This window comes from Sebastes fasciatus, chromosome 4, assembly GCF_043250625.1.
Source record: "Sebastes fasciatus isolate fSebFas1 chromosome 4, fSebFas1.pri, whole genome shotgun sequence".
In the NCBI taxonomy this organism is placed as follows: domain Eukaryota; kingdom Metazoa; phylum Chordata; class Actinopteri; order Perciformes; family Sebastidae; genus Sebastes; species Sebastes fasciatus.
The window spans coordinates 26,155,847-26,172,683 of record NC_133798.1 but is presented as its reverse complement, the minus strand read 5'-3'; the positions used below and the strand labels follow the sequence as shown (position 1 = coordinate 26,172,683).

The following is a 16,837-nucleotide window of genomic DNA, read 5'->3' as shown; positions in this document are numbered from 1 at the left end:
GTCTGTTATTTCTTTATAACAGACCGTTGCTATGTATAACAAACTGTTGCTATGGGCGCAGTTCCAATGTCGGACTCTGGCAGGCATCGCCCTGTGGAGGGTTTCTTTCACAACAATGACGGACTCGCTTCACATTATCCCTTATGTAGAACGCCGTGATCGACCGATCACAATCAAGTATTCAACAAAGCCGTGTAATTATCATTATTAAAGCCCTTAGTTACAACATATATCACCTTTACACTGGGTGCCCTTTCAGAAAGTGGCATCAAGACAAATTGGAAGACAAAAGTGAAACTAATTACATCTAAAATGCTGCAATTTCCTGTAAGGTAAAAGGTCACAAACAGACACGTGTGGAAAGGCATGATGGAAATTTAGTGGTGTCAGAAAAACAACACTGCTCTCATGGATTGCGGTTGAGAAACATTATCTCAAACTGGTGTAAAAAGCCACTAATTATCTCGTCACATCTCGATTACTGTAATTATAACAAAGTACCACAATATTGATTCTGAAAAATACTACATGTCACATTTAATTCATGCTGATTATTATTAGATATGAAACAACTGCATCGATTGACAGTGAAAAGTTCTAACTGTCTGCAAATCAAGTATTCAAATGTAACCACGAGCATCTTGTGATCCACCAACGCAATTTGGATTTCTTCTCGATGAATGTATTAAGGCGATTGGGCTACCATAAGTCTAGTTAGAATTCCCCATCTGCACTGCTCCCTCCCACTCCCTCTCTGTCTGTCTGGCTATCACATGCACACACACATTAACATGAATGCAAGCACACAGACACACACATGCAGACACCTCTTGTCTGTTTAATATGATGAGCGCGGAGCGGAGATGGGAGGTTGAGTAACATCTGCTCTGGAGACTGGAATATCTCTGATCGTATCATAGCCTCTGTTCATTACTGCGTTACGTTGGCACACACACACACACACATGAAAACATCATAATGTCACATCTTGTGCTCATTATTATAACATTGTGACAGCAGGCAACAGATTAATACAAATATGGTCCAACACCTGGGGCCCAAAGACTCTGTTAAACACGTTCACAAATAGCACACCAAACACTTAACACACACAGACACCTCTAAATGAAGGAAACTGGGTAACTGAACTGAACTGAACTGCATTATATAAGGGATGTTGAAGATGAGACCAGTATAAATATATCAATTAGAGGATACAGTTGTATTAGGGATGTCAAAGTTAATGCGGTAATAATGCGTTAACGCATATTTGTTTTAACGCCGCTAATTTCTTTAACACATTAAGGCAATTTTCTATTTTTACCCGGTCGCGAAGGAGATTAAATAATGTTCTAAACTTACGCTAAATTTTGGCGAGGAAAAATTGGCATGGCCATTTTCAAAGAGGTCCCGTGACCTCTGATCTCAAGATATATGAATGAGACTGGGTTCTATGGGTACCCACGAGTCACCCCTTTACAGACATGCCCACTTTATGATAATCACATGCAGTTGTTGTCAAGTCATAGTCAAGTCAGCACACTGACACACTGACAGCTGTTGTTGCCTGTTGGGCTGCAGTTTGCCATGTTATGATCTGAGCATATTTTTATGCTAAATGCAGTACCTGTGAGGGTTTCTGGACAATATTTGTCATTGTTTCATTTTGTTAATTGATTTCCAATAATAAATATATATATACATTTGCATAAAGAAAGCATATTTGTTTACTTCCATGTTGATATGAGTATTAAATACTTGACAAATCTGCCCTAGCTGTATACATGGTTACAATTTGAAAAGAAAAGATTACTGTATCTTGTTTACAATATATAATTATACTCTAAACTAAATAGAAGAGTTGCCATATGGTGTTGTTTTTTACATGGAACCACAAACCGTGTTTGTGTCGTGTCTATGTTTGCAAAGTTGCTGGGAGCAGGTTTTTCATCTCATGTTCCTCTTTAATGTAGATTTCAAGGTGAAATCCTGAAGGGGAAGCCTACTTGTACAATCCAGAGTGGAATATAAAGAATAGAAGTAGATGGTAGAAGTAGGAAGAAAACATGTCACATAATAGAGACTGCTTTGCACTCTGTACATAGTTTGCAAGCAAGATCCATTAAGCCAGAATTCTTTACACAAAATGTCTAGGAGCTGTAGCTGAGGAGAGAAAATGTTTCAGAAAATGAAATATGATCAAATTGTTAATGTTGTAAGATTGAATGTTATCAGGGGTATTGACAATGACATTATCTGTGACAGTAGGGAATTTAACTGACTAAGTTTTATTGAGACGTTCATTAAGAATAATAGCACAAATCTGTTTAATGTAATTGGGGAATCATTGTAGATATTTCAGACAATAATTGTTTTTGTAAGACATTTTAAGCAATCTTATAACACTAATGATAGTACCTTATCCAGTTAAATGATGTCCGTAAACTGTGACACATTATTATGGCTTTATCGCTCTATCTGTACATCTGATGCATATGCTATATGGGCTACCACTGAGATGTATTACAGATCATATACCTGTTAAAATGACTGTGAATGTTGAGACCTACCGACGGTGACAATATCAACAGAGGTAGGCAACGTCATAATGACAGAATCAAGTATGCAAGGTATACTGACCTTCTTTTAAACAGCATAGAAATTTAAATATGTAAATTTTAAAAAACGTTCAATGGGGATGCACCAATCCGACTTTTTCAGTCCCGATAGCGATACCTGGGCTTTGGGTATCAGCCGATACAGAGTACCAATCCGATACCAATGTTTAATTAATAAGCTTCACTGTGTGGAAGTGACTGGGATCATTCTTTTATGTGTAAGGCAGGCTACATTTAATCATTACTTTCTTAACAAATAAATACATAGATATACATTTACTGAATTATTTATTATTATAATAATAAGTCGTACACCAACTTGGTAAAAAAATCTTCAAAAATAACAGGAATTATAATTCAGGTGTAAACCTTTTTAATGCAGAAAGAAATTGGTCAAAACTTAGACAGGAATTAAAATTCCAGTTTATAATGTAGATATTATATGACCATAGCATCGAACTGAATAGATCAGCCCCATTGTCACACATACTCGATCCAGCTATTTGAGTAGTAGTAGGCCCGATATCTGACCCGGCATCATTGCATACAATCCTATGGTGGCAACTGAAGCCTTTTATAAATGTAAAACCAAAGTGTATTATATTAAAGAACATGTGGCTAAAATAGACACTGCAGCAAAAGCCTTGATGTTGTGTGTTGAGGCCTGACAAGTGAGGCATGGATGGGGTCTTGTTTGGGCTTAAAAATGTACCGGCGCAATCTGTAATCATGCTCCCCTTGATTTCACCAAGAGCAGAGAAATGGATTCTGCTGCAGGTCAGGTTTGAGAAATTCAATGGACATTTTCAAATATTTATCCTGCAGTGAAAGAGAAGCAACTGTAACTGACTGAACTCGAGCTAACCACGATGCAAACTGACTGTGAAAATTCAACACTAACAATTGCCAAGAGATATCTGTTGCTAAAGTCTGGCATTATTTATTAATAATAATAATAATCACTTCATGTCCATTTTTAATGTGCAGATGATTGTATCCAGTAAAATGTTCCTAGTTCATAAATGGCAGCTTTACAGAAGCCCATCATTCCAATGGCTTTCGATAATGAACTTAACTTGCTTGCCAGTAATCATGATGCCAGGAAGGTTTCATTTTTTGAAAACACACACTTTACTCTACACACACACACATATACGAGTTCACACAGACACCGATATACACACACACACAGTACTGGGCCACCTGTGTCCTGTAGAGTTTTAGTGGTGCTGGTTGAGGTATTACTCTAAGTAATGTTGTAGACTGGCTCATTAGTCACTGGGCAGAGCCCTTCACCCCAGGAGAAGAGAGGAAATTGCACAGACACACGCACACACACTGTACACATACAGGAAACCAGACACACATACACACTCACCTCATGCAGATTGTTCAGACAAAATCAAACAACACATGGCTGCTGGTTGTTAGTAAGAGAGAGAGGTGGACTGTGAACAATATTTTGATGTGTGAGCGTGCGTGGATGTCTGTCTTCAGTGTTTTATCAGTTTGCCTTTTGCCATAACAGTTCTGCAGCATCAATAATTAAGTGTTTTTAATTACAGTGTACATAGACAGCCAATAGAGAACAGGCTGTGGATGGGGGAAGGAGAGATGAGTCGAAGTAATTGGATCTAGCCTCCAGCAAATCACACACTTTCGCTATGTGGTCAACTGCTTTTGACAAACCATTTCAGTGTCCTGTCTGTCTGACACACACTCTTTGTCTCACTCTTTCAAGCTGGAGTAGGAAGTTTATTTTTGGCGTCATTGGGCAAAAATTCCATAACAACCTTTTCAGCATATTGGAATTCAAGTGGTACTCCATGGTAGGCAGTTTTCTGGAAAAGGTAGAAGAGGAGCATGGGCATATGCTCGCGCTTCATACAATAACCTGCACGAGTACTAATCATTCATTTGAAACATCATTCTGATCCTGATTGTGATCCTGATGCTGTTATATACAGTAATGGCAATTCTATGAGAATTACCATCCTGTTTTCTTTGTGGGTCTGTAGAGCCCTTTTAGATGACATACTGTGATTCGAGGCTCTAGCTAGCTCGGGAAAAGAGTTCCTGAGATGGAATGAAATGTTGCCAATAGTTTAGCCTTCTGCTAACCGTAGTAGTCGCAGCATCTCTGAAACGCTTCGCAGATGTCGTCAGACCCTCTTTTTGATAAATCCGTCTTGCTTTTTTGGGTTGCTTTGCAGTGTAGGCAGATGTTGCCAATGCTGGAATAGCAAATTTTCCTGCAGGATATTGTGCCGTTCAGTCAGGCTTTCACCATCTGAAGGGACGTTCACACATATTTGCCAATAGGAACGATCTCTCTCTGAAATGACCTGTTATTGGTCAAAGTCTCCCGTCACGGGCTAGATTTTCTAAAGCCTGAAAACAGAGACAAGGGGAGGTGCAGAAGTCTAGTTTCCTCTTAAACCACTTAAATTACAATATATTTAAAGGTTATTACAGAATTTGCATCCAATGACGCCAAAAATAAAATGTGTACCCCAGCGTTAAGTTGTAGAAGTAAATATTGACTCAAATGGCCCCTGCACAGCTCCATACTTGTTTAGGACAAGGAAACATGTCTAGGTTAATGTATAAACCTATTTGTGTGTAGGAGTGTGTCTGTTGTCATTGTCTACTGACATGAAATGTTTCTTTAATAACAATGGCAACAAGGGGCCTCGGAAAATGTAGAGTGACTGCTCTGTGTTGACAGATACAAATGTGACTCTGATCTGAGAGGACACTGAATGGACTTCACTACACAAAGGTAAAGTAGATATGCATATATGTGTGGCCTATAATAAAAACTAATGAATATGTAAATTAAGCTAATGAGTGAAGAACCTTTATACCGTTTTTGGGCCACCCTACTTATCATTATCCCTTAGCATAAAGCTATAATAAACGTAGCCACTATAGCCACTATGTGTACACATCCCAGTAGTGTGTGGGTGTCTGTGTGTAAGTATGTGAGTGTTTCCTGTTGAGATGAAGCCCCGGTATATATTGTAAAACCTTTGATAAAGCGATCTCTCCTAACAGTGTGTAGCCAAGTACTCATTAATAATGCATGTTACACTCTGCCACACACTTATTTATGGACGCATGAGAAGACACACATAGACACACACACACACAGTTGTTTCACACACCTGTGGCTAGGTAAACTGTGGCCTTTCAAAGGTCATCCATCACGTAGAGTTAGAGATCAGAGACATAAAGTCAGAGAGGATGAGAGAGTGAGAGAGAGAGAGAGAGAGATGGAGAGGCAAAGGAAGGATGAAAGTTTGAAAGCAGTTGACAACTAACTGAAAGTGGCTCAAGTGCCTTGGGCTATCTCCAATTATGTTGAAATTGGGAGTCACTCCCAACCTCATATCAAAGACACTCAACAAGAAAGAATCTCCCAACTGCAATGAAGATTCTCTTCCTGTATTCTGTCTGATAAACAGCCAAATCCCTAACTTAGATGATAAGTCAGCAAAAATCAGCTCAAAGCACAAATATAAAATCTACAGGGACAGTGTGTGTGTGTAACTTCTGATTACCAGCCGAGGAAGCGACGCTGGTTTTGTTTTCACCTTGTGAGTCTGTGTGTGTGTCAGCATGGTAAAATATAGTCCTGGAGACAACGACTGTAGCGGGAACTACCACAGAAGCAGTTTTGAGTACTTTGCCAGGTTCATACAGACGTAGGCAAAATTGTTGGTACCCTTCCGTTAAAGAAAGAAAAACCAACAATGGTCGCTGAAATAACTTGAAACTGACAAAAGTAATAATAAATAAAAATTCACTGAAAATGAACTAATGAGAATCAGATATTGTTTTTGAATTATGGTTCAGCAGAATCATTTAAAAAAAACAACTAATGAAACTGGCCTAGACAAAAATGATGGTACCCTTAACTTAATATTTTGTTGCACAACCTTTTGAGGCAATCACTGCAATCAAGTGATTTCTGTAACTCTCAATGAGACTTCTGCACCTGTCCACAGGTATGTTGGCCCACTCCTTGTGAGCAAACTGCTCCAGCTGTCTCAGGTTTGAAGGGTGCCTTCTCCAGACTGCATGTTTCAGCTCCGTCCACAGATGTTCAATAGGATTTAGATCAGGGTCATAGAAGGCCACTTCAGAATAGTCCAATGTTTTGTTCTTAGCCATTCTTGGATGTTTTTAGCTGTGTTTTGGGTCATTATCCTGTTTGAGGACCCATGACCTGCAACTGAGACCAAGCTTTCTGACACTGGGCAGCACATTTCGCTCCAGAATGCCTTGATAGTCTTGAGATTTCATTGCACCCTGCACAGATTCAAGACACCCTGTGCCAGATGCAGCAAAGCAGCCCCATAACATAACCGAGCCTCCTCCATGTTTCACATTAGGTACAGTGTTCTTTTCTTTGGATGCTTCATCTCTTCGTCTGTGAACATAGAGCTGATGTGACTTGCCAAAAAGCTCCAGTTTTGTCTCATCTGTCCAAAGGACATTCTCCCAGAAGCTTTGTGGCTTGTCAATATGCATATTGGAAAATTCCAGTCTCGCTTTTTTATGATTTGGTGTCCTCCTGGGTCGTCTTCCATTAAGTCCACTTTGGCTCAAACAGTGACGGATGGTGCAATCTGACACTGATGTACCTTGACCTTGGAGTTCACCTCTAATCTCTTTGGAAGTTGTTCTGGGCTCTTTGGTTACCATTCGTATTATCCGTCTCTTCAATATGTCATCAATTTTCCTCTTGCGGCCACGTCCAGGGAGGTTGGCTACAGTCCCATGGACCTTAAACTTCTGAATAATATGTGCAGCTGTAGTCACAGGAACGTCAAGCTGCTTGGAGATGGTCTTATAGCCTTTACCTTTAACATGAAGGTCTATAATGTTCTTTCTGATCTCCTGAGACAACTCTCTCCTTAGCTTTCTGTGGTCCATGTTCAGTGTGGTACACACCATGACACCAAACAGCACAGTGACTACTTTTCACCCTTTAAATAGGCAGACTGACTGATTACAAGTTTGAAGATACCTGTGATGCTATTTACAGGACACACCTTAGTTTAATATGTCCCTATGGTCAAACTATTTTACATCTTTTCTAGGGGTACAATCATTTTTATCCAGGCCAGTTTCATTAGTTTGTTTTTTAAAATGATTCTGTTGAACCACAATTCAAAAACAATGTCTGATTTTCATTAGTTAATTTTCAGTTAAATTTTATTTATTATTACTTTTGTCAGTTTCAAGTTATTTCAGTGACTATTGTGGGTTTTTCTTTCTTTAACGGAAGGGTACCAACAATTTTGCCTACGTCTGTATTTCTGTCTGTCTGTCTGTAGACATATTTTGTCACTGCGATAGCATCACAACTAGGTTTGACATGGTACTTGGTGTTACCAGTGTTAAATATATATAGAAATGAAACCCATTTAGTTCGTTTCGGCGTATCAGCGCCGTGTAATCAAATCAAAGTCGGACGACGGACACTACAAACTGACAGTGAATGCGTCTACTCCATACGGAGTCTCAGCTCAGAGTAGCAGGTGTTATATTTCACACACACGGTGTGGCGGTACTGACACAACGGGACGAGAGAGAGTTGACAGACAAGACGATGCAAAGCAAAAAGCAAAAGCGCCTATTTGGCAATATTTCAGATTTAAACCCAATGCTATAAGGGAACCATAACGTTAAGGAGGTCATCGCCGTGCGGAGAACAGAGCGATCACAACCAGTGTCCGCTGCAGCCCCGCAGTGAAAGCTGGACCAGACAGGCCAGACACACCGCCACCCGACGTTAAAGATCAAAGTAAGCTTGCTACATATATTGGCCGTCATCTTTTCTTGTAAAATGTCCGGTGTAACACGGTGTTGTCACGAGTTTATTAACCGGTGGGAACATTTCCTCACCGTCACATCCCTAGTCACAACCGTGCAAGATGCCGTCACAAAACTTTACAGGTGCATAGTTGAGATCAAAACGAAGGCCGAGTTCGTGTGGTCCGAGCAAAGGGCGCCGGAAGGAGGGCAGTAGCGCCCCCCTACTGATGTATGTATGTTTGGATTTCAGTGGGCAAAAACATTTCCATTTTCAACACAATGTGTCTGAGGTCTAATTCACTTAAGGGAAACTTTGACGATTTTCAACCGGCTCTCCGTGTCACTGCAGCGTGGCAGTACATGCAGATGGACGGCAAAAGACAGCCGGATGATGACGCGAAACAACCGGCGGACTTTTGCCCGCCGGTGAGTGGGAGTGCTCCAGGCACCGTTCATCTGCATGTACGGCCCACGTCGCAGTAGTCGAAAAGTAGTGGTCGAAAATCTCTCATCTCTCCCTCGTCCTCCTCCTGATCTAACAACAGGTGAGGGAGGTGTGTGTGTGGGTCCAACAGTCCTCTGTAGCTCCCTATCGTGCTAACCAGCCCGCACACTTTTTGGCGGTCCAATCAAATGCAAAAAAATACTTCACGGGGACTTTCAGTCTGTCATCACTCCATGTATCTATCAAGTTCATGCATTTCCCCTTCTTTCACATCATCCCTTCATCCATTTATCTCCCCATCCATACATCTCAAGACAGAGAATTCAATATCAGTGTGCCTCGAGGTTACTCGTAGGAGAGGATGAGACACAAAGACGCAATAAAGAGTGAGAAGTGATCGATGTCCGGAGGTTGGATGAACTGTCAGCATCAGGCCAGCTGACCCCCCACCCACCACCTACCACTAATACACACATACACACCCTCCCGACCCTCACAACCGTCTCTCTCTTCTATCACTTGGATAATGCGCTGAAGCCAATTTTCTCCTTGCTGCTTACGCATCTTATGGCACCAGTACTCGGAAAAATGATAAGAACACCAGGGTGTTTACTTAACATACACAAGGCAGACACTTGGCAGGAGATGTGTTTATGGACATTCATAAATACTCCCTCTCCATTACGAATAAGACAACAATGGTGATGCCTTATAAAGGCAGAGTAAGGGGTGCCGTGAACTCCCTCTGAATGTATAAAAACAGTTCAAACTCCTGATATAGATGAGAATATCTGACCCACTTATAAGTGAAAAAGGGGGAGAAAGGGAGAACATCCCCAGGGTCAAAGCTCTCATTATCACGTTGGATACCGCAGAACAAAGATCTGTCCTCGTTTTCTACTCTTTTATGTGCATGCTTCCCCTACTGCTGTTATTACATATACAAACTCCATCTATCATCCATAAAGTCACCCAATGATGTGATCTGTTCTACACATATCACCTCACCACTGAAATATAAGTGTGCTTTTACAAAATGACCACAACATTCAGATGATAGCTTGGGACAAAGTAACAGCCTGCAGAATCGTGAAGGTTGTTGACTGATTTCCTCCTAATCATTAGTTTCCCTCACAGAAAGCCTTTAGATATGGAAAAAGACCAGGGATCCTGATGCCAGATGATCATTAAAAATGTTTTGAAAGTGACTTCCTCCATTTAACGGATCATTTCAACCAAACCCACAGAAATCACACTTGGAAAACTAGTTTGAAACCTCAGCCAGACAAATAATTAATTAAATACATAGCCAGATGGTGGTGAAACTGCAACAGAATGCTTTATGTTTCAATTTATAATCAGATTATTTAAAATCTAAATGTATTGGTTACATCATTTTACTATAATGATTATATAAGTACTATTTTATATTTACAACTATGATACAATCTGGCCTACAGGGGGATAATGTATAATTTATCCCCAATATACAGTATATATATTTTTTTTTTGTTAATGCAGGAGCTCATTAGATATCCAAAAGATATTCAACTCAACATTTACTGTATCTGAATATTGCAATGAAAAGATGTATCCAATGTTAATACTTTGACTAGATTTCAGGATTACAACATGTTTCACATTAGAACACTAAACTATCCGGGTTGTGGTACTCTGCAGCTGAAGCCCTCAGGCTTTGTCTTGTGGGTTCAATCCAGGCCAGTCCTTTTTTGAAGCCAAGAACAACAGGGACATTTTCCATTGGAAAGTTTGAACATTTAAAGCTCTTTTCTTAGTTTGCCCTATCCCACACTGGTTACCAACCTGGGGATCACGACCCCCACTATGGGTCGCCAAAGCTTCACGGGGGGACTGCGAGGCTTTCTTGATTTAAAGGGGTGCAAGACAACTTTTTCAAAAACAAATATAGCCTGCAGTTGGCATGTATCTCAGTATTTCATTCATTTATGTAAAGAAAACTAAATTAAATTGTTATTTTTAACATTTAGATTATTATTTAAAATATAAACTTCAAATCTCACAGGGATGAGGACACAGTGAAGACCTGAACACAAGCTATATTCACAGAGCCTCTCCTCTCTGCTAAACAGCCTCGTTCTGCTTTAGAAAAATATGCAATTAAAACAACCAAAGAGCTGATTGAACAATAGCCAAGTGTCAGGGAGAAGAAAACACTGCATTTGTCCAAAAAGAAGCATATTAAGTATGTTAAATTATTGTTATAGTTACAAAAATAATACATATTACAGAGAATTGTATTCAAAGTTCCTAAAAATAACAGGAAAACTCATCTCTGATGTAATGTTAACAGGACATAATCTACTCAAAATCCATCCAAATCGCTTGTTTTACACAAAGTTCCTACGTTATTGATTTCACTATTTGGGTTAATTGTACAGTTATCAGTTGTTCTGTACTGTTGTTATTATTATGCATTGACTATAATAAGAAATATCCAGTTTACTCAATGATAGAAAAGGGGTCCCTTAAGGATTGGAACCACTGCCCTATCCTATCTGTCCAGAGGCCTGTGCTACGAAGTGAGTTCAACATACCCAGGGTGTCTTCAAACCCTGGGTTTCTCAGTCTGGCTTTGAGCTTGTTCACATGAAAGGGGCGGTGTTTGCAGCATACGATCATCACAAACATGGACAAGTCAGCAGAGCGGCACATTTTACAAACCAAGAGCAAACTAGAAAGAAACTAGACTAGAACAATACAAAGAAGTTAAACACCAGACTAATCCAGACTAATAGTAACACAGTTGAAGCTGCTAAATGCAGGAAGGACAGCTGGCAAAAGAAAAATTGCCGATGTGTGAATGCGTAAATTAACAGACTTATTAATTTAACGGAACACTCAAAAGTTAGATATAGACATCTAAATGGTGTAGTGATATATAAATAGTTTCAGAAGTGTAATGGATGAGTTAATTACACTTCATTCTGTCCTTTGACAAAGTTGTGGCGTGTATGATTATTTCAGCCTTCTTTCAGCTGCGTCCCCGACTCCGGCAGTGTGAAACGGACTTGACAGCAAGTAAAAAAATAAATATAACATAATTCAAAGCGGTGAGCACCTACAGCATAAATCCGGCTGCCCTTCCTGCACTTGTCAGTTTAAACTGTGTTGCTTTCAGCCTGGATTATGATTTAAACTTCCTCATATGTGTGTTATCATACGATCCGCACACCGAGCTGTGATTGGTCAGTAGGCGGTGCTTTTATACGAGTTGATCTCTTATCTGGAACATAAGATGCTCCAGGGCAGGTTATGTGTTCAACATAAGTTACCATAGCGATCTACCCTGGTAAGAAGTGAACCACCGTCGTAGGACAGAAAACCCAAGGTTAACCCTGAAGTTACCTCGCTAACCCCAAATCCTGCTTCGTAGTACAGGCCTCTGGTGACTGGTAGGTGTAACGTTGGTCAACCAAAATATAGTAAGCTAAATGCACTCAGCTTCTTTATTTAAATAAGACTTTGCCATCTAATGTTATTATATAATTTGTTTAAATTATTAAATGTGCCTGATTTAATGTCACAAACATTACCATGTCCCAAAAACATACAGTACTACATTGCATCTTCAATGTGTGTTTGTCTTTTTCAACTGCTTATCAAAACACAGAGAGAGAATCAACAAAATTGCCAATAGCTGAACCAAAGTGGGCTAAACACATGGTTAACCACATGCGCTTTGGTTATTGAATATACCTATTCAAGTCTACGATGTCTCGACAAGAAGCAGATGGAAAACTTCTTTTCGTAGCGCTGGTTAATTAAGATCTCATCCTGTACAGCTTTAAAACCCAGATTACAAACTGACAGTTGGTTCCTCTAAGTGGAGTGAATCGTACCTCCAAGGCAGCAGACCTCTTCCGCAGCAGCTGTTCAATTTTCCTGGCTGCTCTGGCCACCAGCTCCTCTGCGTCGTTTTGCTCCACAGTGTACAGGTGTTGGTTTCTCAGAAAAATCTAGACAGAAAGAGTAGAGTAGTGAGCGGGTAAAATCACACACGTATTTGATGATGTCCCCAGCAGTGTTAGAGGTGCTAAATTCGATATTCAGAGCATTAATATAGCAGCAAACAACTGTATGCTATGCAAAGATATACAGGAGTAATAGCGTCCTGAGCAGAGAATAAAGTCACGCTTCCTCTGTGTGTGTTGTAATTCAAGCTTCTTTGCGCTTTGTTTACATAGCTGGTCTGGCCGTGTGTGCATGTTAGTGCTTGTGAGTGCATGTGAGTCACAGTGTGTGTGCTCCACTGGCTAGCTAATTGCCGCTGCTATGCACTGGGCTCTTACTGCGGTTACCATTGATAACGCCATCCCGACCCACATCCCAGGTAAACACTGTCTGTCAGCGCTGTTGCCGTTGTTTGCACCGTTCGTGCTGTTAGCAATAATTCCAGCCATATAGAACAAATACTGGACATGTGTTTTAAATAGCCATATAGTAGCCTACATTTGACATAACTTGAAAATAAGTTAAATAAAGAAGTGGTCTAAAAAATTAAATAATAGGCTGGTCGGTCCGAATTCAACGTTTGTCAAATTCAAAATAGTGTGACTCGTAGGGCTGTAGCATACCGAATAGCTTGAAGCTTCATTCATATTGACATTCAAACTATTATTATTACTTTACAGAAATATTGCTGCAATAGTCCACCTTCTCTTCTCCTCTCTCTGTCTCTTCCTCAAGCATGCACACACTCAAAGTGAGCGCGGCGCCCCACTGCTCATCGTTTCGGTAACTGTCTCCGTCCAAAGTCCAAAAGTCAAAATTTATTGAAGAAACATAGACGTAATTATAATTTAGATATCATCATTACAGTGGCTTGGTCTGAGCCACTTTCGCATTTACACAGTCTGCCGGCTGTGTAAGAAGACCGTCTTTTTTCACACACAGAACGGACAGCCAGCGGACCGCGAGGAGATATTCGCTGAATTTGACAAAAAATTAATTGGATTAGAATCACAGCGGAGCAGAGGATTTAAACTTTTCTATAATATAAGTTTATTTTTAAGTTGTCTTGGCAACATATCTTACAATATTAGGCTATTAAATATGCTATTAATTAATTAATTAATTAATTTGGCATATTTCCCAATGGACATTTTGGCAATTGCTAATTTAATCTGCCGCGCAACTACACGTGATAGCGGCTAAAAGCCGGCATATGCCAGCTAACGTAAACCCTGGTTGAGAGCCGTGTGGAGGCAATCCCTAAATCATAGATATGCTCTGAACCGAATCGTGAATTTTGTGAACCGTTCCACCCCTACTCTTTATGCATGTGTGTGTAGCATGTGGGTGTTTATACCTGAGTGAGGCTCTTCCCAGCTGTGGCCGTGTCTGCCAGGGTGACAAGCTCTTTCTGCATCTGATCAACCCATTCTTTAATCCTATGGGACAAAGCAATGCACACAACCAATCTTAATCGCAACCAGTTTAGAAGAGACATCACAAACATTTCACAGTGCAATTAAACTGTCAACAATCAAGTTATCTTACATCTATCATCTAACAAGACCACCTGGACAAACAAGGCCAAAGAGAATCACTCTGATGGGTCAAGCAAAAAAGCCAACCAATCAAATCTCCGGGAACAAATACAATGGCATCTAATCAAACACGTGTCATTGGGTGTCAACCAATACGATTGCTTTCTGAGAGTTCAAACATGAAGTCAACCAATCAGCGAAGTGTCAGCCAGTGTTGTGACCGATGACAGAAATGCGAGTGGACAGGCGAGAGGTGGGAGGTGGCCAGGACCGACGTGCTTCTCTGTATATCAAAGAGCTCCGGGGAAATCAGGTCCAGCCTGCTGGTGGCACACACTGGATTATACCTTCCTCTCGTACTCCTCCAATCATCTTGTCAAACCACAATAAGCTCACAGCATGCATTACAATATACTGACATAGTAAATCACTGTGCGTCCCGCCTCCACAGTGGCCGTCGATAGAGATAGACGAGAGGAGAATGTCAAAGACCCTAGACATTATGCATTAAAGGTCACATATTATACTCCATTTAAACTAGTTATTATAGGTCTCAGACACCTCCAAACCATGTCTCTGAAGTTTTTTTTTCAAAAAAACAATCAGATCATGCATTCCAGCATGTCTCTATAACCTCTGTTTCAGCCCATTTCCAAAAGTGCTGATTTCTGTGTCTGTAGCCTCTGTCTCCTCCCACTCTGCTCTGATTGGTCAGCGTTTTCTGTCAATCAAACGTCCTCAACAACAGCGTCACCCTCCCCCTCCCTCCCGGAGAAGCTCTCTCTCTCTCTCTCTCTCTCTCTCTCTCTCTCTCTCGAGAGAGAGAGAGAGAGAGAGAGAGAGAGAGAGAGAGAGAGAGAGAGAGAGAGAGAGAGAGAGAGAGAGAGAGAGAGAGAGAGAGAGAGAGAGAGAGAGAGAGAGAGAGACGAGTGGAGAGATAGCAGCTAGAATAAAGTTTATAAACCACTTTAAAGTTTATAAACCAGAAACTTCACCCAGCGCACGTTACCGGAGGAATCTGATCAGAAATCGGCGACACATGATCAACATCTGCGGTCCAGATTCCAGGTTTTCCTGACGGTTTCTCTCAGGTAAATAATACTATTTATATCTCTGTTAGTTAGCTCAGTGTTTACCTCATGCATCAACTCTGTAAACCGTAAACATACACTCTGTTTTACGTCTGTCTTTACAGATCCATCTGTGAGAAATGACCGACAGAATCATCCCAGAGGAGAGCAGACAGCTGAGAGCAGATGGGAGATACAGAGCTAACCCGGTAGCATGTAGCTAACCCGTTAGCATGTAGCTACATGCTAACGGGTTAGCTACATGCTACCGCTATGACACGGTGTGTAAACACAGCGACCATCAGGGTGGAAAATAGAAGATGTGAAACAGTAGTCAGTTCATTATTTCTGCTAAAAGATAAATGTATGGAAGATCAGAGTAATGGTATATTATTTACAGTAGTAGCTGTCTCTGTGTTACCATGACTACAGACCACCGGAGCTTAGCTTACCATAGTTTACCAGAGCTGAAGACTTTCTCCTGTACCATGTTAACATAACTAACTAACAGGTGAGATGATTACAAATGCTGTGAATAATTAATATTGTCATCTGTCTACTCAAATAAAGTTTGACTGTGAAACAGAAATGTGTTGTGTTGCTTACAAGTCACTATTTACTACCTGTACTCTGCTACATGCATGACATCAAATATATATAATATATAAATATCATCTGTTTAAACAGTGTAATTACATAAAGCCTTTGTGAAAGAACATGTTATATTTAGATGATGGGAGTACATGAAGCCTGTTCTGCTGGTTCTTGCAGACTAACTGTAGGAGCTACTTTGCTCAAGTTCGGTTGAGGAGGAGAGACAGTGACGCGCTGTGGGGCGGGGTCAGCTACTGAAGGTTCTCTCTGGTTCGACCAGGAAACCCTCACGTGACTTGCATTCTCTAATGACGTCAGGATACAAGGAAAAAAGCGAATTTTTTTTCTGCACCCATTTCCGGACAAACGGAGGAGGAGAAAAAGAGAGAGGATGGTCTTTTATGATACTATGGTGGCCTGTAGACACACTGGGGACAGATATTGATGTTTAAAAGACATGGAAAAGTGCATTTTGCATAATAGGTGACCTTTAAGTGACACGGTGACTTCTAAGAATTATCGGACTCATCTAGAGGCGCACCTGTTATGAGAGGCTTGCAGGAGCAAAATACTTGTGTGCATGTGGATGCATTAATTCACCATATACACTGCCATGCACACACACACACACACACACACAGGCACACTGAGACAGTGCCATTAATATTGTATGAGAATGATATTAGGTTGGCATGGGATACAGATGCTCTCATTGCCATGCGTTCACACTAGCACGGACTCAGCTGCGATCCT

The 16,837-nt window shown here is 40.6% G+C and overlaps 1 protein-coding gene across 2 annotated transcripts in view; it reads right to left on the bottom strand.

The window, feature by feature from the left end:
* Positions 1 to 16,837, bottom strand: part of LOC141766373 (voltage-dependent calcium channel subunit alpha-2/delta-1) — an 83,000-nt gene that overhangs the window by 55,131 nt on the left and 11,032 nt on the right. For both annotated transcript variants that reach the window (XM_074633203.1, XM_074633202.1), the window contains exons 2-3: positions 14,240 to 14,321; positions 12,771 to 12,887 (exon numbers count right to left, since the gene is read on the bottom strand). In XM_074633203.1, the coding sequence (XP_074489304.1) occupies positions 12,771 to 12,887; positions 14,240 to 14,321 (199 nt within the window). The remainder of the gene's footprint in view (positions 1 to 12,770; positions 12,888 to 14,239; positions 14,322 to 16,837) is intronic.